Genomic DNA, 22,955 nt, shown 5'->3' on the forward strand with positions numbered 1-22,955 from the left:
TGCAGTTTGTGATCGACAGAGATTTCACCTTCTCACGTGTGCTCTAATATAGCAGAGTAATATTATGTTAAAAATATATTTCATTAAAAACATACTTTATGCGATAAATATATCTGTTTATCAAATTGTTTCCTGCAATTTGATTTCTGGCAATACAATAGTAAGCAACGTTGCAAAACATGAAAAGCAAAATTACCAAAACCCAGCTTATATGACAAGTTTGTAACCTTTCTTCTTGCGCATTTTGTAATTATTGTAACTTCAATAACATAATGGCTTAACCTAACAACCGGTAAAGAGATTCCATAAATATTAATCTTTATTAAATCAAATTTCATATTTGTATTTCTCACGTCTGTCCGATGGGAAACGTACCGTAAATTCAATCTATATCTAACAATATAGCAACGAAAATAAAATTAAATCGCTAAGCTAGCATGGGAAAGAATTTTTTTGTTTTGTGCCGAGTATGAATCCTTCTTAGAGCAAGCGGAAATTCACCCAATCAGAGACGACTAATAAAATTTCAAATTCAATCCGCAAAACTGAAATGCTTGCGATTACCTTATTCGGACCTCCGGACGTATGCGCACCAAGATGGCGCACAACCTGAAGTCAGGTTGTGTACCAGGTTAGGATTCGGGTTAAGCGACATCTTGGTACACATACTTCAGGAGTACCCCTTATATACTCGTCAATCGTATCACTACTAGTGATGAATACTTAAATAAATCTCGATTAGTATTGCCCGTTTTAAGCCATTAACCAAAAAGTGGTCAAGGCCAAAATGGCTTGATTACAATTAACCCTTCGAATCATTATTTGGTATAATTGAAAGATTATTTCGCTAACTTTTTCGATATTTGAAAAATCTGAGAATATGAGGTGTACACTTAAGTCTTGTTTAAGTTTTTCTCTGTGCAGGTTTGCTCAAAGTAACTTACCGATGTGTTAAAAAAGAAAGGGCACTTGAAGAATGATCGCAAGTGTGAGCAATTATTTGTCTTCGGCGAATAGATTACAAGCGCAACAGCAGTAACCATAGAAACAACTAGGATAAGCAGATGATTCGTCTGCACTAAATCAGGTGTTTACAACTGGTACATATGAATATAGAATATCGGAAGATTGTAAGATATAATATTGAACACAAAACAAGTTGAAAGGAATAAGCGTGATATACAGGATGTCTCAAAAGTAAGTATACACTTTTAAATTTGATTTGCTTTTCAGGTACTAATCATAGAGCGTTCATTTCTTCAGGCAACGTAGTATGAAATGAAAGTAGTGAAATTTAGATATTGTTTGCATTTTTCAACGATCTACACTACAGAATTACAAGGAGATTAACCCAAGAAATGAGGTGCGAAGTGCTTTTTGGCGAGAAGCATATAACAGCATTTTCGCACCTTATTTCTTAGGTCAATCTCATTGCCATTTTGTGTGCTTTTGAAAAATGCAAACAATACCTAAATTTTACTACATATCAGTACTATATCTCCTGAAGAAATGAAAACCTTATGATAAGTACCTGGAAAGCAAATCAAAATAAAAGTGTATACTTACTTTTGAGACACCCTGTATAATATTTTTTTGTTCTCACACCGAATAAGGCTGTAGACAAGTAGCCACAGTTACGAAAAAGTTACAATAATTGGAATGGTCGTAAGCCCTCTATTCGGTATTGTAAACATCGGCTCACTTATTCAGGTTTGCATCGAATATGCACAAATGAGTGAATTTCATCCGATTTGAGGTTAATTAAAATCTGATACACCCTACTCATTCTACATTTTTAATGTCAGCGCTTGGCTTGGATTTCATCCGCTAGATGTGCAAAGCAAGGCAATCTGAATTTTTCATTTTTGTAAACATCGGCTCACTTATTCAGGTTTGCATCGAATATGCACAAAGGAGTGAATTTCATCCGATTTAAGGTTAATTAAAATCTGATACACCCTACTCATTCTACATTTTTAATGTCAGCGTTGAGCTTGGATTTCATCCGCTAGATGTGCAAAGCAAGGTAATAAATGACCTTGTTTCGAATGCCTCTCTCATTAGTGTATCTGCATTTCCCCTATTTATAATATTTATGGGCGCAGAAAACCCTTGTTCGGAAAGGGATTCCGACGAGAATGAAAACAGCTTTTGCACAAGCCTGTGGACTGTGGTACTTAGTGCAACCAAAATTCTATATAGTTTTTAAATTTTCATTTTTACTTTTTGTAACAAATCTGATCATGATTTTAAGAAGTTCATCAGAAGAGATTTTCACAATACCAAAATAACCGCCCTTTTCGTATTACGCTATAGAAAAATGCGAGACCAAATGACAATTAGTCAAGTTACTCTGACCAATGAGTATAAAATAAACTCATTGCTCTGACAAAACAATTTACAGTTCATACGAGTACAGTTAGTAAACGAACTTCAAAAGGCATAAAGTACACATTAACGATCACAAAATTGAGTTTTATCTGAAAGCATTTTTTTCGCGTAAGTGCGCCTTGATTTTTTTTCCGGATAATTTGGCGCCGCGCAAACAAAAAGTTAGGGAACGGCTAGCTTACCTCGTTTTTGCGTGCTACTGTTAGTTTTCAGTTGTGTTTCGGAAATGTAAGTATGAATCAATGACATTAAAGAACATTTTATGTGATTTTATCATCGTGGCTGTTTTAGTTCAATTACTAAAAATAAGTGTGATAAACTAGGATAATCTTTTCTACCGGTATTTTCAAATGACAGGTTATTGAATATTCTGAATCAAAATTATCATTTAAAACATTTATAAGCGCTAACTGGCGAAACCACTCTCATGCAATAAAAGCACCGAAAATTTTGCTATGGTAAAGTATGAGAAGAATTTTCCGGGGATCAATGGTGGGGGAAACATCCATTATCTTCGACTTTATAGCCTTTGGTTTGTTTTTGTTATAAATGTGGGATACCATAAAAATTGGTAAAATACACAATATACTTGAGTAGGTGTAGTACATATTTACGGTAGTACGAGTGCTAGGAGCTTCCGGATAAGGGCCACGAGCCAAAAAATAGGTAAAATACACAATATACTTGAGTAGGTGTAGTACATATTTACGGTAGTACGAGTGCTAGGAGCTTCCGGATAAGGGCCACGAGCCAAAAAATATTGGGAACAACTGGTGTATATTCTTTGCATGATTAATCATTGAGCAAAATAAGCACGTGATTAAGCCACCAAGCGAACGGGGGCACCACAGAAATTTCCATAGCCGATTTTTTCAATGATTCCCCAGTGCTTAATGAAACAATACGGGTTGGTGAGACGACACAGACATCAATATTGGCCCGGTTGAAATAAAGTTCTCAAGTATCATCTTAAGCCTCTCTATCAATGTTTGTAAGTACTGTATAAGTTTTCGATGACAAAACAATTATGCAAATCAATAATAATTGGCCCTCAATTAGCAATTAATACTGCAGCTCACTTATTTAATTTCGGATAGCACAGAACACCAGTTTCATTATGTTTAGAAGAAATAGAAGCGACATATAGGTCCTGTATACCGATAATTGATATATAACCGTTGTTTGAATCCTAAAAACCGCTTAATTTTCCGTAATTCCGTAATTTTCTGTTCTGCGAAAAACACTTTCTGGCTGAAACCACGGTTCGGATACTTCCTATTTTCCGGATTTCATGTTTAACTACATCATTTGACTCCATATATGTTGCACTCTTTCTTTATTTGCAAGCTGTGCAGCCATAGTTAATTTATAGGATATTGGGTAATTTTGCTGCTTTTGGTTAATAGGTTACATGTTTAAACTTAAAGTCATACTAATCTTACCTAATATCCTATAAATTCAATTGATTCAGTAAACCATGGTGCCAGAAAATATTACAATGCAGAGAGGAATTACGGTACTGATAGTCATTATCTTGAAGCAGCACCTTTGCATTCATTCGACGCCTGTCCATGATTACATAGGTGAAAATACGTACGTCATCAGGGTGGCCTAGCACAGCCTCAATCATAACAGGTTTCTTCGTAGGTACAAATGTACAACCCTGATGCTGATATTCTGTCATTTCACTGGTGATATTCTGACTTTAGCTTCTTCTTATCCATTTCTAGAAATATTTCTTGATTTGCTGCACATACTGGCATATTGCTAGAGAAGTTTTAAATTTTTTGAACAAAAGCTTGCAGTTTTCTGAAACAAAATGGCAAGTAAAGGAGAATATGGATACTCATGGATGCGGTATTTCAAGACCGCTTGTTTAACAGCTGCATTTTTTGTCTTGGTGAGTACAGGACTAAAATTACAGAATTATGATCATATATCCTCTTTATTAGTCTAACTTTATTAGACCATGCGTTTGACTGCCTGATCGTCTAATTCCTGATTTGTAACTGTTACAAATCTACATTGTTAGGAATGCATACATGTATACACCAATGCATGTGCTAGGCATGCCATATTGAATTTGCTGGGATGAATAGGAAAAATTTTTTTCGTATCTTATCATTTCTTTACTCTGACTTTTTAATCAAGAATATTTTCAGTAATATATAGGTCTACACTCCTGCACTCTGTGCTATTTTATTACTGTTCATATTGTGAAAAAAAGAATAAATGTTAATGTTTTTATTTTTCAGGGATTGTGTATTGCACTTCTCGGTCCTTCTCTTCCCACTCTTGCACATAATCTTAACACATTAGATGAGAATCTTTCATTCATTGTGACAGCAAGAGGTTGTGGATATCTTATCGGATCACTTCTATGTGCATTGTTGTTCAAGTATGATACTAATCTGCTGTTTTGAGTATATGTTCATACATAAAATTTGGGTTCCAATGTAGAATATTTGAACCTGCATACTTTTGCACTTGAGGACATATACTTAGGCCCACGACAGGTGCACTCCAACATTTGCATTCTTGGATATTTGAACTAATGGGCATTTCCACCCATTGATATTTGCAACAAGGTCATTCGAACCTTTGTAAATGCTATAGGTGAGGAATACACATCGAAAAAAGTGCGAGTATAAATATGCGGGTGCAAATGTGTGTGGTTCAAAGATGCTGTAACAAAAACTTCTGTTTTTTCCCAAACTCAAAAGCCTACCTAAATCTAGTTTTATTTGCATATAGAAATAGATGTATCAGTATAGACATTAAGCAAGAAACGATTAAAATGTTTCTGAGGTTAACATTTTTATGTAAAAAAGTATAGCTGCTTTAAATATTCTATTTTTTCAATCAACAGTTCACTCATCTCAAGTATTTATTCACTCGCCATTTTTCACAATTTGTGACTTCTGTTTGAAAAATAAATTATTAATGTAATTCATGTAATTCACGGGGATGAAATGCAATAAATTTTTTTTCAGGAGAATGAACGAATATTTTCTTATTGCCATATGTCTTTTTTTAACTGCATTGGGCAACTTTGCTGTGCCATTTATGCCACAAATAGCTCTACTTGCTATTGCTGTTCTTGTGGCAGGAACTTCAATGGGAATATTGGACACTGGTAAATACTTATCCTAATTTTTCATAATAAAGTACATTTATGCTCGATTTTTCAGAATAGTAGCTGTATTAGTTTCAATATGACTGTTGCAAAATATTTCTTTTTAGGTGGGAATGTCCTTTGTTTATCGTTGTGGGGCACTGAATCAGAGCCATGGATGCAGACTCTACACTTCTTTTTTGCATTCGGGGCAACATTATCACCAATGCTTGCAAAACCTTTCATTATGGAATCAGTATTAGCCGATCATACCACAAACAGTTCAACAATAACTCCAGGTTTGTGAATAATAACAATAATTGTCATGATTTGCCAATTGTATCTTGAATACAATTGAATTTAACTGTGATTGAATTTGAAATTATTAATAAAAGATTTTTTTTTACTTCATATTTTCACACTTTGTATGAACTTTGCTCAAAGCATTAACACATAAGGGAGTGATAAAACATGCTTATTGGTACCGTGGTAAACCACTGTTGAACTAAGAGCTACAGAGACAAATATTTAGTTGTCAAACGTGTTTGCAAAAATAAACCCCATCTGTTAATTATGAGTTGTGAAGATTATTGTCTGTAATTGATGCTCAGACAAATAAATTTGATTGAATTTGAAAAATTGTCTCTAAAATTGAATGTCTGGTTTTAGCTTCGAAATATTTCATTTGTATAATGTTCATGTCCTCATACACTAAAGAGCCCTTGATGATGTGAAGTATACATGTTGGAGTTGAAGTGTGCAATGACTGCTTGTTTGTAAAGTATTAGATTAAGAGATTATGTCCGGTTTGTATATGATAATATTCTAACAACTGTGATATTCCATGTACTTGAGTTTGTGAGTTTAAACGCCAAAAACAGCTCTTCCAAGAATTGCATTGTAACTACAAGGAACTCAGTAATCTTGCATTTCAATACCTTTTGAGAAATTTGACCATGAACTAAAGCATTTATATTCAGATACTTCAACAAATGCGGTTATTGCTGCAGAAGACAGTTTTCCTCTGGTTGCATGGGCTTTTATAATTGCAGCCACTCTTGCTTTATTGGTATCTGTTATTTTCTGTTTCCTATCGTTTTCAAAACATACAAAAAATGCATCTCTTCAGGAAGACACCACTAAATTAGAGGGTAAATTTTACAGGTGAGCACGATGGGGATTTCAATTCTATAGCTGACTGGTGTGTTCACAAAATGTTGTGTTTTGTCACCACACAATGATTGGATAGAGCCTGTGTATAAGTGAAGTATTCAAAAATTCGATAATTTTTCTTTGAAGCTAATCCTATATTGAATGGATTTGGCATTCCTATAGTTGAACTTGACTGTTCAAAATGAGTATAACAATTCAAAATGCAGATGTGTCATATAAGGCTGCGATATGGTGTCAAAATTTACAGATCTGCTTAACTAAGTTGTTTCAGAATTCTCTGAAAATGGAGCCATAATGAACCATTATTTCATTATTTGTATTGGTCAAAAATGTGATATGAACCATACATATTGTATAGGAAATATCTGCAACCTTGAGCATATGATTGTGTATTTTCTGCCTACTCAAACTTAGCTATTGAAGCTGTGCGGTACTTCATTTCATGTTGGATTTATGTTTAATATTTTTCCAATTTTTTTTTAATACAAATGCTTTACTGTTTCAGGATGAAAATCCTAATTCTTCTCTATTGGTTCTACTTTTTATATGTTGGAACGGAAGTAACGTTTGGACTCTTCATATATACATTTGCTATCAAGTGTGATATGCATTATTCAAAAAATACAGGAACAGCATTAAACTCATTGTTTTGGGGAATATTTGCTATTGGAAGATTTTGTGCGATATTTTTTTCCAAATGTATTTCACCGAAATGTATGTATAAGTTCTTGAATTTTAATATAAATTACTATTGTTATGATATGCATGCCTTAACAATGGTGGCATCATTTTTATGGATTTGAAACCGATTGACCTGCAAAAAAATATGGCCCATGTGAAGTTGACCGTCTCTTTAGAAAGGATACAAATGAAAAGTTTCATGCTTTTGACAAATTCTAATTGAGAGTGCTCAGTTTTGTATTTTTGCGGATCAGACAATATTATTCTCATGGCAGAGATGTCAGTATACAGTGATCATCTCACAAGACTCAAAACAAACAATACAAGTAAATAAATAATGTCAACCAAATTGGTGCAACTAATGTCATTTAACTATTTTCAGATCCTGAAAAAAATTGTGCTACAATCAGATGAAACTTGTTATATTGTTTGCATATTGTAATGCATGATAACACGATCACTTCATAGTTAAATTTTTTCCCAACAAGTTATTCTGTTTTACACCCCAAGTTTGATGATAAAAGCATACTACGTCACATGGTTTATAGCACCTTGACATAAATTCAATTTTATGCAAAAATTTCAATGTGCAGTATCAACGAATTAAATTTTAATGAGTTGGGCACTTATCATGTTCAAATTTTGGTGCAATCGGTATCAATGTTGATCAACATTTTCCGTTGCTCCAGAAGTAAGTGTACCAATATGGAGGTAACTAATTTTGTTCGCTTACTATACATTAAATTGTGTAAACGAACGAGAGGCCTATGGGCAGGGGGTATATTCACTTGGCTAACACAAACTGTCCCCGAACTTGTAATAAAACTAAAATAAGGAAAATCGGAATAAAACTATTGTCTAACCCTAATCTGGTACACATACTGTGAGAGTACCTTTTTTTACAAGCAAATTCTGAAAACCCTTACATTTTGTTTATACATCTGATTTCTTTTCTAGCTATGCTTTTGCTGGATTTATTGGGAACTGCAATAGCCACTGTTGTCATGGCATTTTTTCCGTATTATGCTCAGAGTGCAGAATGGTTATTATGGGCTTCTGTAGCATTGTATGGATGGTCAATGGCAAGTTTATTTCCCTCTGGTATCACTTGGGCAGAACATTATATCACTGTAACAGAAAAGTAAGTGTCAATATTATTGTAAGCGCAACATTGGAACCTGACCGTTTGTTTAGAATTCACCACACAAAATCTGTTCATGTAGTGAATATATCAAAAATGTTAACCAATATTTTACGGGATCCATGATTGTTCTTGGGAAATATAATAACCCAATGTGTGTGCTTTGATTGAAATTTGTTCCGCTTGGATTTAGAGATATCAAGGCCTATGTCTGGTCTAAATTGAGTTTACAATTAGGATAGTTAGTCTCGGGTATGGAGTGTTGTTTTTGTAGAATACAAAGAACCAATTTTGCGGTATGTATTATTTACATTAATTTGACAGGGCAGCGACTACTTTTGTTGTGGGTGCATCTCTTGGCGAAATGGCACTGCCATTCATCATGTATCATATGATTGCTCGAAATCCAATGAATCTGATGTATTTTTGTGCTGTATCAACTGGAGTATCCATTCTCATATTTATTGTACTTCTCATTATTACTGGAAAACAAGGGTCTCGCCTCGATCTTGCCAGGTGATGTAATATAATACTCTCTTAGATTATAAATTTGAGAATATATACACATAATTTATTCAATTGCTCAAATTGACCAGTTTTATGTTTTTTAACAATTTTTATCGAATTCAAAAATTTCATGTAGTTAGGTATATGTCTTGAGGGAACAATGTTGCAGCAGTGATGATGTTTGATTGGGACTTAATTAAGTTATTTATTTATTTCATATAGAAACAAGAAAAATATATCCATGGATGAGAAAATTAATGAAACAGCTGGAGAACAAAAATACACTCTCGTTCCCACTAATGATATTGATATGAAAGCAGATGATAATATTCGATCATCAGATGAAGAAATCTGATTCTTAAATCCAAGTTTCATTATTCTTTCTGTCAACTGTTCAAGAATCAACAAATTAATGAACAATTTGATTTTGTATATCTAGTTTGCAAATACGTTATCTTATTTTATCTTGCCAAGTTCCGTTTATGTTCACTGACATTGCCTCGTTCCGAAATTTGAAGTTTCCTGAATATACATTTGGTATTACACAAGATTGGTTGAGATGTGGAAAAAGTTTACATAGATTTGTTTCACAAAATTGTCGCCCTGTTAGGGCTGCCACTGCTACAGAAAATTATTTGAAATATATTGTAATTGCTTGAACCACACCCGGCATACTGCCTGCTTTTTTTCTGTAGAAAATTGCTACTAGTAACTAGATGGTGGTATCATAGGGCAGGGCTACTCAACTATTTTCACTATGTCCGTTTACAAAACTTCAAAATTATTGGGGTCTGCACATTTCAGAAAATTTATTTCATTAAATAAACAAATGGATTATTAAATTCAAGAGCAATGAATGGCTCACAAATGTCACACATCGGTACCAGTGCGCCAAACTGTATAGCCGTGAATGTTAATAGTATCAAAAACTATAAAACGATGCTAATGCTGCAAACGCGGTCCATATTGAATGGTGGAAAGGTTCGGATTCGAACCGTGGTCCGCCAGTTGAATAGCCCTGTCATAGAGCAGTATTTGTTGTAGCTGTCTGAAACTTGATCCATAATGGCAAAAGTGCTTTTCTTGATAAAGTTTTTTTTCTTCAGAAGTGTTGTAATTTAGATGCTTCTAAAATAGAACATTTTTAATGAGTATCCTAAAATTAATATATTACATCATGATCTTGACATTACAAAGTTTTCCCTATATTATCTTGATCTATAAATCGGGTTTATTCTTTGAAGTTTTTCCAATTGTCGTATATTCAACTTTGCCTGTTTTATATTCCAACTTTGATTTAATATAATCAATGTCAGATATACTATGAAACCACCTTTGTTATTGATGTTGTGTATCTATTAAATTTCACGTATAGCTTCCGTTCTGTAGTGCAATGGCAATATACTTTATCGCTTATTAGCATATATCACTTTCACGTTTTGTAACAAGGGTAGAGATTCTTAACTTGAGGCAAAAAAATTGAGAGGAATGCATTTCTTTCATACCTGAAGCTGTAGGAATTCAAGGACAAGATTTGATAGGATTTCATTTATGTGCGAATAAGAATCAAAAACTAATTTCTTACTCTCGCTTTTTAAGTGCCGAATTGAAGTATAAGTTTATTTTGACTCCCATAATCAGCGTAAAAAACGAAAATAAAATTGATAAAAACAAAACTGATTACATAACCAGGAAAGCGAACAAAACAAGGTTCAAAACGTACATATGTTAAATTGAAAGGTGCTGTCGAAAGAGGTGGTACGTATTTGCTCACCCAAAAGTATTAAATAAATTAAAACACGCACGCAATACACATACATTCACGCAGACAAAATTAAACTATAATAGAGAAACATAATATTATATTGGATACCGAATTAGCTAATGGTAGTGAAATGTATAGGAAAATATTTCTAAAAAGATATCGGAAATCAAGTCTCTATACAGCAGCAACGTTTTTGAAGGATCCAGTCTCCTAATTTCATCCACACTTTTAAAAATCTATAGTTTTCTCCATTTTGTTTTTCCCAGCTTTATTCCAGTGGTTTTTTTTTATGTTTTTTGGTGCAGTGTTTGCTGCCGTGGTTGAAAAATTTTTTCGCGTTAGAACCATTGAGGTTATGTTAACCCTCTATAGTTATATACACCTCAATGGTTAGAACCCGTACGTACCGATACCGGTATGAAAAAAATATAATATGGTTTATGATACCGGTAATGAAAATGTTAGACTTATTGTATTTTGATGTTATAACAACTCATACTGTTTTAATTGTTTACATTTTTTGTTTGCTATTTAATCGTCTCATATCTTACTTTGACATTCCTCTGCAAACATAAAAAAATTGATCATCATATTTATCAAATTCTAGAATGTTCGTTCCACCTTTATATTTAGTCATTTGAAATTGTGAATCTTAAACATTATTGCGTGAATAGGGGGAGTTGACTTTGATGACCGTCTAGTCGTATCACTCCCTCTTGTCTATACCAAACTAATTTATTGTTATTATTTATTATTACGATGACTGTTATTTTATTTTGGTTGGCGAAATAATAAATCTCTCTTTCTCTCTCTCTCTAAAGGAAAAAATGGCGTGGGGCCTATTTAGCACCCGGGGAAATGCCGCGAGTGCTGTAACACATTTTGTGATTGTGTGCAGGGATTGGTACGGTAAACGACAAGCGAATGCAAAGTGGGTTTAGGTCGGGCGAGTATCAGTATATGAACAAGGACGAATAACGGTGTGGTATGTGAATCAATGTGATACAGTGATAAATGCTTATAGAATATTTGGGTCTCGTGAAGCGAACGCCGTAACTGCTTAAAGCAGGGGTCTCAAACCCGCGGGCCAATTGCGGCCCGCAGGACGATAGTTTGCGGCCCCCGCCTTGGTATGAAAGTTTAATGTTAGTGCGGCCCGTAAGTCACTCAGCTCAGTTAGAATGATTGATGCATTTGATATATGATCAGGACAAGTAGAGCAAAACAAAATATTTTATAATCTATCCACCGAAAGGAATATGCGGTACGGTAACCTACTAGTACCGTACATGTAGGCATGATATTCGATGGACCTTTGACCCCGAAGAAAATTTTCTTATACTTCACCATTACAAATTCTTGGTGCTTATTTTAGAGGTGGCTTCGCGATGTTTCACGTCATCAATTTGATTCAAAACATTCAACAACCTGTTTTTCAACAGTACCGGTAGAGAAATTTAACCTAGTCTATCACAGCTATTTCTAGACTAATTTATGATTACGGCAATTAAGCTACGACGCCCAAGCAATCAGAATGATCATTGAGTTCTTTGATTCATACTTGAATTTCTGAAACACAACCCAAAACTAACAAATAGCATGCAAAAACGAGGTAATGTTTACAAACATGCCTGAAAATCTTTCTGAGTCACAAGTGTCTGAGCGTTTGCGGAAAAGTCTATTGTTACGTCACTTTTTGCGTCCTGCTGATTAGCCCACGTTACGGAATAAACAAGGAAGTAGATGCTCGGGGAAAGGTCCATCGCGATATTACTTCCATTTATATTTTTGACATGTTTCGCGTATAGAAAAAACAAAGAAAAAGATTTAACTTTTTAAGTTTAATGATTTTATTGTGGAAAACCCGATGCGGCCAGGACTCACCAAGGCTCCGTTTCGGCGGCCCCCAGGTATATTGAGTTTGAGACCCCTAGCTTAAAGGGTCTCGTGTAGTTTCGTACCTAACGTACTTCTAGTAGGCGTAGCATAACAATATTTTGACATGCCAATCCTAACCCTCACCTGACTACGCCATCCAAAAATTACGTCACAACACGTCATAGAGCTTGCCAAATACTCGTACGATCACCCGAAATGGCATCGGCGCCGACGATAAAGAACTGACTAACGCCAGCGGTCTCTCTCCTATCGGGATCGTTGCGACGAGAGAAATGGCTGTTCGATTTCGCGTTCTCGTCTGCGCGTCTTGGATGACAGTTCGCATAGTTTGAAGGGCTCTATTACGTCACTGTGACGTATTTTTTGGATGGTGTGGTGGTGGGGGTTAGGGTTGACGCGTGAAAAAATTGTTATGCTACGCCTACTAGAAGTACGTTAGGTACGAAACTACATGAGAGCCCCTGCTTAAATACCCCCAACACAAATGTCCGAATGTGGTGTGAAAATGAATGTTGTACCGTACCTGTAAGTGCTCAAATAACAAAATTATGATGTGAAAATACAACCCAAATTTATTTATTTTTTCTAAAAATGAAAGTCCGTCTTGCGCACACGCTGAACACAATACGCTAAACGCATGTGACAAACGGGAGGAAGACAACTCGATACGGGAGCAGTACCCGTGCGGTACGACGTTCATTTCACATCACAATTTTGTTAGGCGTTACTTGCTACAGGGGTGGTGACTCCTCTACGACCCATGGGTCGGGGCCACGGCCCATCTAATTGGGCCACATGGAAAAATTTAAAAAAAAAGGAAGGCCAGGAAAAATTTAATTATCTTACCAAAATTGTCAATATTCGAACCAAAAAATAAACTCCTGTAGTATGTGTACCAGGTTAGGGTTTGGGCAAAATTTTGTTCAGATTTTTTACATTATAGTTCTATTATGAGTTTGGGGACTGTTTGTGTTAGCCAAGTGAATAGTTTTTTTACACAACTTGATGGGCCGCGGCCCATAGCCTGATGGGCCGAGGCCCAATTTGATGGGCCGTGGCCCATGGGCCGAAGAGGAGTCACCACTTCCACTCGTTACTTGAGCAGTTACGGCGTTTACTTCACTAGACCCGAATATTTTCGGGTTTGGTATAGTTTAGTACCACGTGCACTTCCAGGCTTTTAGTTAGCCTGGCTCAACAATTTTTGTATATGTCATTCCTAACCCCCACCTGGCTTCGTCACATAAAAATTACGCCACTACTGCACTACCATGTCCCAGTAGCGTAATAAAGCCCTCAAGGTGTACGGATGATCATCACCCGAAATCGAGCAAGCTATTTTTCTCGCCGCAACGATCCCGATATGAGAAAGGTTGCTGGCTCTAGTGAGTTCGTTATCGGCGCCGATAATGCCATTACGGGCGATCGTAGCTATACTTCGGCACGCTCTATGACGTGATTGTGATATCGTAGTGACGCAATTTTTGGATGACATAGTCAGGTGGGGGTTACAGGTTTGGGAATAACATATGCAAAATTCGTTATGCTACGCCCACTGGAAGTACATATGGTACTAAACTATACTAGACCCGAAAATTTGACGCATGTTCACTAAATGCCGTGAGTCCTTCTATTTGGTATGGAACAACCATTTTTGCACATGTAATTCCTGGTTTCGCCATTGGTTACGTCACCACGACCTCACAATCACGCCCAATACTGCACACTATCCAGATTCCAAGAATTTGGCTCAATAGAGCAAACACTCCATGTGTCTCACAAATGAGGGGCGTCTGGCACCACGTCAGATCTTCATATCACGCCATGCCTGTCTCAATACTTATCTTTATGTTTCGTGATGTTTTTTGGTAAAATTTCTCGAATGCCACAGTAAAAAAAATTTTCCTTCTGTAAATCGGTTTATTTTTTCCTGGGGAATTCAACGATGACGTTATTAGATTGGGCTTTTTTGTAGTATTTTGCGCAACTTCATTATACTGTATTATTATCGATATTGAAGGACAACAATGTCCAGACGTCTCCCAAAGGAGGGGTGTTTGATCATCGGTAAAATGGGTTTCTCTGAAACGAGACAATGTCTCTCGATCTGTATAGTGTGCCGTACTGATGCCAAGGAGCTTGCCAAAGTATAGTCTAGCTAGGATTGCCCGAAATAGCATCTTCGCCAACGATAATGAACTCACTAATGCTAGCGATCTCTCTCATATCATAATCGTTACGACGAGAAATAGCTTGCTCGATTTCGGGTAATCATTTGCGCGTCTTGGATGGTAGTTAGTATAGTTTGGGGGGCCTCATCACGTTACTGTGATGTCGTAGTGATGTAATTTTTTAATGACTGGGGGTTAGGAATACCATGCAAAAATGGCTGTGTGATGTTAACTAGAGGTACTTACGTCGTGTTATGAACATGGCCCCAATTTTCGAACATGGTAATTATTTAAAAAATTATCACTACTGCTGTACTGGTTTCAGGTTCTTGATATTACCATTTACAGGTATTACGGTACTGATAAGAAGATTCACAAATGAAGATGTCTCAATATTCTTATGAACAAGAACTTGATTTTAATGAAGCAAGAGCGGATTTGGATAGTGTACTTCAAAACATTGTAGCAAAGGCTAATGCTGGAGATTCGTCTCCTGCCAGTGATAAAATAAATGACATTGAAAACATGTTGCTACAATCAGATAAAAATAAAACAATATCTGATAGCGAAAGTCCTCAAAAATCTAGTTCCAGGTCCACACGCAAACGTCGAAGAAAAGATGACAATAAAGAAGAAAAACAGAAAGCAAACTCTTGTGTTATGAAATTATTTGATCGAAGCGTTGATCTGGCCCAATTTTCAGAAGATACTCCGTTATATCCAATCTGTAGAGCTTGGATGAGTAATGATCCATACACAAGAAAGGTACATGGTATTCCATCTGATGATCTTGATGAGGCTTCCGTCAATGATGGAAACTCTGATGAGCCGGTTACAATTCCACCCCCTAATACACCATTTAAGAATTTTAGTCCTAATGGAAAATATGTGAGTGCACGTATCCCATCACCCATTCCTCAACCAAGCGATCGACTGGAAGATTATTTGCAGCAAAACAAGGTTATACCTAGAGCAGAAACATTGCTATTAAATCATTTACAACATTGGAAAAATGTTCGGGAGAAATGGATTGCAAAATCTGCAGAAAATGAAGAGCGTTATTCGTCTGGAATGGCACTATTAAAAGATATGGCAAACAGGCAACTTTGTGCTAGTAATCTTACATAAAGGAGTCACTATATCATAAAATGTCACTGTGATAATACTGTTACTGAGGGGCTCCTGAAGTATGCGAACCAAGATGGCGGACATCGGAATGTATATGCGTACTAGGTTAGGGTTAGGCCATAATTTTAGCTATAAATACTACGGGAGGCTCTTGGCTAGTCTTCGAACTGTTAATAGGACTAAAATAAGGAAAATTGGAAAAAAATTATCGCCTAACCCTAACCTGTTACCCATGTTACGTTCCGATGTCCGCCATCTTGGTTCGCATACTTCGGGAGCACCGTTACTGACTTACTGTAAACCTTTCAGTAACAGTGCCTCTGCATGAATTGGAGGAGATATAAATGTTATTTAGTAAAGAAGTAGGATTCAACCCTAACCTGGGACACAAGAATTCAAATAATATATCTGTAACCCCATATTACCAGATTTTTTTTTGTCATTGAAATACAATGGCAAACTGTTTTTAGTGATTTTTTGTGTTTGTTGCATAAGTAGCAAATGGTTTCAATTTTTCCAAAATCATCAATTCTCTCACATTCAGATTTTCATTTCATTTTCACATTTTTATATTATATGAGTAACCAAATTGAAATATTGTTTTTAACAATAAACTAATTTATTTTGGAAGAAACCTGTTTTTACCTCCCTTTCTGAGTTATTAATTTAAACTGAGCAGGAAACAATATAATTTTGCTATCAATGAGAGAGACAATAGTACGATAATCATCAAATTTAGTGACATTTGTTTAAGACCGACTAATTGTGATTGACATTTATACGAATATTGGATTTCCCATTTGTTACAATATTTGTCTAATTAATCCTCTCTAATGAAGTGGGGGGACTATGGCAGCCACGAAATATTCTAAATTTTATGTATGTTTTCCGTATGTTTGTGTATTATCTTTCTGTTGGGAGGAAAAGTTTGTCGCCTCAAAAAAATTTGCCCTTTCTATTTCTACCTTACTTTACATAAAATGTGATTTTCTATTTCAGAATTTGAAGTTTAGTATAGTAGCCTTTCAATATGGTTAAAATATTTGTTGGTAACATACCATCAGATTGTGCAAGAGCTGATGTTCTTGATATATTTGAAAAATATGGGAAAGTGAGAAGTTGTGATATCATCAGGAACTTTGCATTTGTTCATATGGACAATGAAGATGATGCGAGAGATGCCATTGAAGCACTTAACAACTCAAGATTCATGGGTTAGTACTTATGAATCAAGATATGCAATAGTCACCTTATTTTGCATTTTTGTATTGATTTTTTTTGGTTGCATTATGTAAGCTAGTTAGAATATTTTATTTGTTCCATATTTTAGAATTTAGCACATTCCCGAGAAGAGTTTTTAATTTATACATGATGAGACGATTAATTCATACTTTTTTTCCAACTCCTATTCCGTATACTGTTTAGGCATTTTACCATTTCATACCATACTGAGGCTTTCGACCATTTCCATTAATTGCAAGCTCATTGGTATCTGAGGATACACTTATGTAACACTCTTGGTATCATTTAGTACAGCAGCATGAAACGAAAAAAAATTGTTAACTTACGAAAGTGAAACAATAAAATTTCAAAATTATTTCATCAGGTGGCGAGATTACTGTGGAAGAATCTAAAAGTCGTCCAAGAAACACACAGAAATTATATGTTGGAAACTTATCTTCCACTGCCAATCGTAGAGAATTGGAAAAACTGTTTGAAAAATATGGAGAAGTTGTTTCGTGTGACATCATCAAAGATTATGCATTCGTTCATATGATGAAAGAAAGAGAGGCAGAGAAAGCAATTAAAGAACTATCAGGAGTAAATTATGCTGGCAGAAAAATTGTTGTTGATTACTCTCGTAACAATGACAACAATCGTAGGTTTGATAACAGATATGGTAATGATGGAAGATATGGCAGGGATTACGGTAACGACAGGTATTTAATTTTCATATTTATGCCTCACTTTTTGAAAAATCACAATTCCGATTTATCTTTATTGTTAAGATTGGATGTTTTAGTTCTATATATGTATACTATGTAATGACTGTGGCTGGGCTACTTTGTTATAAATTTATTCGCTCCAACCAGGAATACGGTAAATGATGTGATATTAACATCACAATATTTTATTGATCCCTGGCAATAGAGTTTTATTCATATCAAAGTATACCATCATTTATTTAAGTTACATTGCATAAATAAAAAGTGTTTTAATACATTTCCCTTCTTCTAAATTGATGTGAGTGTATCGAAACAAACTCTATATTATGTCTCAGACTCGGTGCTTTATTTGTGGTACATACATAGGTTTCAAGTTTAGTTGCCTTTATGGCTGATGTGGTTTCTCCAATTCGAATGGAAGTATTGATGTCTTGTATGCTTATTTATTTTATTTAAGATTGTATTAAACTCCAATTTGTAATTGTTATGCCAGGCTCTTATCATACTCAGTCGAGAGTGAATGGCCCGTTGCCTTGTTCTTACGTATACATTCCTGGTTAAATTGAATATATAGATGGTCGTTCGTTGTGTCTTGTTCGATCGATTCGAGAAAAGAAATCTGACCGTTCATTGTCTGCTCGTTCGTATACTAGAGAGAATATGTCTGCTCTGTGTCGACACTTGCTGAGTTTTCGATCGTACAGATCTGCTCCTTTGTCAAATGAGTGTTGGATAATGTCGTATCACTTCACTAGTTTGTACCGTTTGGTCAACGGCGTTAAAATATAACAGAATCAGTCTCATCACATAATATATATGTGCGTGATATTATGTTAACTCAATCGAGCAACTGGCTAAGCGTAAAATACAGGTATAGTTCCCATCCCATTTCCGATATTTTATGAGTTTTTAAAATGCCAATTAGTAAGAATATTTCAATCTGTACAAATGGATTCCTGATGATATGCTGTGATAAGATATGACAAACTTTTCATGCTATTGTAATCTAACCAGCTCTTCAATCATTATTTAGTTATTGCACAAGACTAGTGAAACTGTTATCTTTCCAACACATTTTTGTACTCGTACAGGTATGGAGGTTATAGGGGCGGGGGCTATCGTGGACGTGGCGGGGGTTTTGGTGGTGGCTATCACAGAGGTGGTGGATATTACAATAACTACAATAATTATAATCAAGGAGGAGGTTATGGAGGTGGCAGATACAATTCATACAATCGTGACCGATCACCAATTCGTCGAAGACGTGATTCCAGATCGCGCTCTAGAAGTATGTCAAAGTCTCGGAGCCCACAGCATCGTGATGACCGCTACCATACTCGTAGCAGATCTATGTCCAACAGTCCTGATCGAGGTAACTCAGCAGCGAAAAAATCAGCTTCAAGAAGTCCCAAGTCTGCCAGTCCACAACATAGTGATGCACGAGATCGAAATCGTTCAGTTTCTCGTAGCCGCTCAAAATCACCTACTCCGGTGCAAGACTCTCCAGGGAGAAGAGGATCAGGTTCCAGAAGTCGATCACGATCACCCAGTGGCAGTCCACAACATCGGGGTACGCGCTCTGTGACACCTGACGGAAAGAGTAGATCTTCTGAAAGTGAATAAAACATTTTGTCTGGCTAATGTGTACAATGTTCTCAGAAGTGAGGTGTAAAAATACATTTTTTGTGGTATTACTTTGTGATGGTGAAAAGCACTGAGCTGATATTGTGATTTGTTTCATAAAATGTTCTTGTATGAACACCTGGAAAAACCATTAAAATTTCACAACTTACACATACCAACATCATGCATTAGAATAGTTTTGCCCTTTAATGTTAAGGATGTCGATACAATCTAGGATTCACAATTAGGCTAGGGTTGTTTCATACCGAATACACTTCCTGAAATTCTTTTTAATGAGGTAAATAAGTCATATCTAGTCTGAGAGGGATCTGCGGGGTATAGATTTGATGCGTTTGGTGTTGAAACTGATGAAACCAACTGTGCAGCCCAGATTTGAGACTGAAAATAGCAAATTTTCAGATGTTCTTTAAATAAAGAACTTGCTTTATGTTAGATTTGAATAATACACTTATTTTATGCTGATACTTTAACAGGCAGGCTTGAATATGATCTATGTCAGTTTCATAAATGCTTGTATAAATATGGAATGCGCCTAAATTACACTTTTGTATTTTTGATATAGCCATAATGAATACAGCTACTTTATACATTGGGTAGGATGATGAAAAATTAGTCTCAATCATTTTTTGTGATGTTATTCAATTTGATTATAAATTCTACAATTGCGTCCTTCCAGTTTACATTATAACATTCTTACATTGCCGTTTTAGTGTCAGTGCATGTATATAATCATTTTTATCTTGTGGTTAATAAAATCAAGCAGCGTGATTGTAATGATTACCTTGTTGACTTGTTGTATTTCACATTTACTTATGGGTGACTTTGTTATGATCGACAAATTACATGCAGGAGTACATTTATGACGAAAATAATCCGCACTGGCGTGGCTACAGTTGAATATGAAGCGCGAGATGAATTGGCTGATTCGAAACTATTGTGAGATTGCAGTTGGACCCGTGTTCTCTCCAGCGCCCATGGAATTGAATGATTTACGGGTTCAAGTTAATCATGCACCCTAACTCAATTTGCAACAGACCGGGAACTTGGGATGCGATTTTACATATGATTATCAGTTTTCCCCTCCAAGAGCTGTCGAAGCTATCTGTCATCAAATTCGTTTATCAACAACTGCACGCCCTCACACCCCGTATAATATTATTTTGTTATTTTTAACGCGTGGTGCCATTTCGGCCGGCGCTGCAGCGCTAGTCAAGCGTGATATGATTGTTGTCGGCGGATCGGTTGACAACAAGACAAAGCACTTAGCTCTTTATTTTTTCTCATGTAACCTTGGTTGCCTAGAAATGTTCACGTCGAGTTATAAATATGAAACCACCCATTTTGATTGGCGCTTCGTCGTGCTATATGATTCAACTAATGGTTACAAAGAAGGGAGAGTAATCTTGTCGTACCAAACATTTCCAACAGCGAGTGGAATTTCTGAAACCAATACGTAGTTAGTATTTCTGACTTCGGTGAAGCCCCGTCGCCGATATCACACTTTCTCTGAATAATAAATTAGATAACTGGCCCAAAGATCTGAAGCGACCGGTGTGTGACTACTTCAGGACATGACGTAAGCTTATGCCGGTATATATATGACAGAATGCAACTATGGATTAGAAAAAAACGATAACATTGTGGAAGGGCTATATGCTGACTATATCATTAGGTATACGAAAATTTTGAGGAAAACACCAAAATAATGCATTAACAGAATAACGCAAGGTAGCAAAATGACAGGATATGTGATCTAGTCTAAACTAGCACAGTGATGTGTAAAGGCACGAGATTCTGGTATATTTTAAAATAAATAGGAGAATCGCATGACCGAAATGAAAAAGACTCTAGCACAGCAAAAGTTTATAGTTTACATTGTAGAAATCAAAAGATTGGCGTTTTGATATATGACAATTTTGACTTATATCTGACCCGAATGAAATACAGGCCTGAATGGCTTCACATAACTAGCAACAGAATTCCTTTACGGACATTTATTTTTATGTAAATTTTTTTTATATGTCTTATCGTTATATATATATCAGCATATACATAAATGAAACGGGAGTCGAAGTTTATCAAAACGTCTTCGAGTCAATTTGTCAGAATTGCAAATTTCCAGTTATAATAGGATATGTCAAAACTTACGATTAAAACTCAAAAAAACTTTAACAGCCTAAAGCAGTGGTTTTCAACCTGAAAGATAATCAAGTGGTACGCGAGCAGCTTTGAAATATCGCAACAATTAACCTTTGAGTTGGCCAAAATATGCCGATAACGCTTTATCTTCCATACTGTAAGCATTTGCTCAACGGCCTTATGAATGTTTCCCCGTGCATCAATTTCCTTATTAATTTCCGTAACCAGCAATGATCAGTAAACATTGCCTCGTTTTTGTAGTGTTATTTTTCCGTTGCATTTCAAAAAAATAGTTGTGAATTAAATTCGAAGAAGCATTAATTTAGTTGCTGTTATCAAAAATGAGTCACGCAAATATCGCGATATACTAACCTAAACTATGCTATCAGTGCTTTTAAGCCGCACATGGTTGAATGGTTTTAATAAAAAATGAGGGTTTTCAAACACGTTAACCAGATTATAAGCGTCAACACATCAAAACACTCTCAAAATAAGTATAAAAATTTTTGCATTAGTAAAGTATGGAAAGAATTTTTCTGGGGTCAACGGTCGGAGAAACATCTTATGGGCCTGTCCAGTCTTTAGAGATCGCCCTCGCCTGTTATTGTCCACGATCGAATCGAGATGGGCATGTTTTCGTTCGTCTTGCGAATTAGGTCACTAAGGATGTAGTGCCACATTATAAAAACCTCCCATAGCGCCTGTCTTGTGCCATTGTTCCCCGCGCCAATAAGGTTTTTATTTTTTCAGTGGCACGCGGCCAGAGTAAAAAAAACAGTAAAGTGGTGAGCGGTCAGTAAAAGGTTGAGAACCACTGGCCTAAAGAGAGCCTGCATACGCCAAAGTTTTCTTTATGAAAATTTGATTTTTTCAAATTCTGAGTCAATCACTGAGTGACTCTAGCAGTCTAGCCTCTACAATACAGGCCGCAGTTTGCCCTATAGCCATGTACTCAACGGGGCTCTATTACACTTTACTTTCAGCTCCTTGTGTACTAGTCGCACGCGTCCATCTCATCACTCAGATCTGTACACTCTTAATTTATCCTAATTATATATATTGCTTGGTATGTTCCGTTCCCTAAACTGAAAGGCAGAATAAGATTTTTACTTTCATGCGTCCTACGTGAGTTTTCCATTGATTTTACTGCGTTGTAGAGCTGTAATTTCTCTGAAATCATTCTCAATATTAGACTACGGTTTGTATGACCTAGATACAGGGATTCGCGAGAATATTTCCAGGGGTACTTGGATGA

General features: G+C 35.9%; 3 protein-coding genes across 3 annotated transcripts; all 3 read left to right on the top strand.

Moving 5' to 3' along the window:
• The first annotated feature begins 3,998 nt into the window (after positions 1–3,998).
• On the top strand, positions 3,999–10,432 carry LOC120326866 (sodium-dependent glucose transporter 1B-like). Its single transcript, XM_039393219.2, has 9 exons — positions 3,999–4,291; positions 4,647–4,789; positions 5,385–5,527; positions 5,635–5,805; positions 6,487–6,670; positions 7,185–7,393; positions 8,318–8,501; positions 8,826–9,017; positions 9,231–10,432. Exons 1-9 carry the CDS (start codon positions 4,211–4,213, stop codon positions 9,361–9,363), a joined length of 1,440 nt encoding a protein of 479 aa, XP_039249153.2. The 5' UTR covers positions 3,999–4,210; the 3' UTR covers positions 9,364–10,432.
• Positions 10,433–15,058: 4,626 nt separating this feature from the next.
• LOC120326048 (protein lin-37 homolog) lies at positions 15,059–16,972 on the top strand. Its single transcript, XM_039392255.2, has one exon. The coding sequence runs from the start codon at positions 15,222–15,224 to the stop codon at positions 15,969–15,971; it is 750 nt and encodes a 249-aa protein (XP_039248189.2). The 5' UTR covers positions 15,059–15,221; the 3' UTR covers positions 15,972–16,972.
• A 21-nt stretch (positions 16,973–16,993) lies between these two features.
• LOC120326047 (uncharacterized) lies at positions 16,994–20,341 on the top strand. The gene is made up of 3 exons (XM_039392254.2): positions 16,994–17,185; positions 17,578–17,911; positions 19,009–20,341. The coding sequence occupies exons 1-3, from the start codon at positions 17,002–17,004 to the stop codon at positions 19,538–19,540; spliced, it is 1,050 nt and encodes a 349-aa protein (XP_039248188.2). The 5' UTR covers positions 16,994–17,001; the 3' UTR covers positions 19,541–20,341.
• Positions 20,342–22,955: the final 2,614 nt, after the last annotated feature.

This window comes from Styela clava, chromosome 4 (genome assembly GCF_964204865.1).
Source record: "Styela clava chromosome 4, kaStyClav1.hap1.2, whole genome shotgun sequence".
In the NCBI taxonomy this organism is placed as follows: domain Eukaryota; kingdom Metazoa; phylum Chordata; class Ascidiacea; order Stolidobranchia; family Styelidae; genus Styela; species Styela clava.

Bases quoted from the DNA above. Each gene is read 5' to 3' on its own strand.
- LOC120326048 (XM_039392255.2), top strand. From the start codon at position 15,222: ATGAAGATGTCTCAATATTCTTATGAACAAGAACTTGATTTTAATGAA.
- LOC120326047 (XM_039392254.2), top strand. From the start codon at position 17,002: ATGGTTAAAATATTTGTTGGTAACATACCATCAGATTGTGCAAGAGCT. The intron at 17,186-17,577 runs GTTAGTACTTAT...TTATTTCATCAG, and splicing joins TAACAACTCAAGATTCATGG to GTGGCGAGATTACTGTGGAA. The intron at 17,912-19,008 runs GTATTTAATTTT...GTACTCGTACAG, and splicing joins AGGGATTACGGTAACGACAG to GTATGGAGGTTATAGGGGCG.
- LOC120326866 (XM_039393219.2), top strand. From the start codon at position 4,211: ATGGCAAGTAAAGGAGAATATGGATACTCATGGATGCGGTATTTCAAG. The intron at 4,292-4,646 runs GTGAGTACAGGA...TTTATTTTTCAG, and splicing joins CAGCTGCATTTTTTGTCTTG to GGATTGTGTATTGCACTTCT. The intron at 6,671-7,184 runs GTGAGCACGATG...TTACTGTTTCAG, and splicing joins TTAGAGGGTAAATTTTACAG to GATGAAAATCCTAATTCTTC.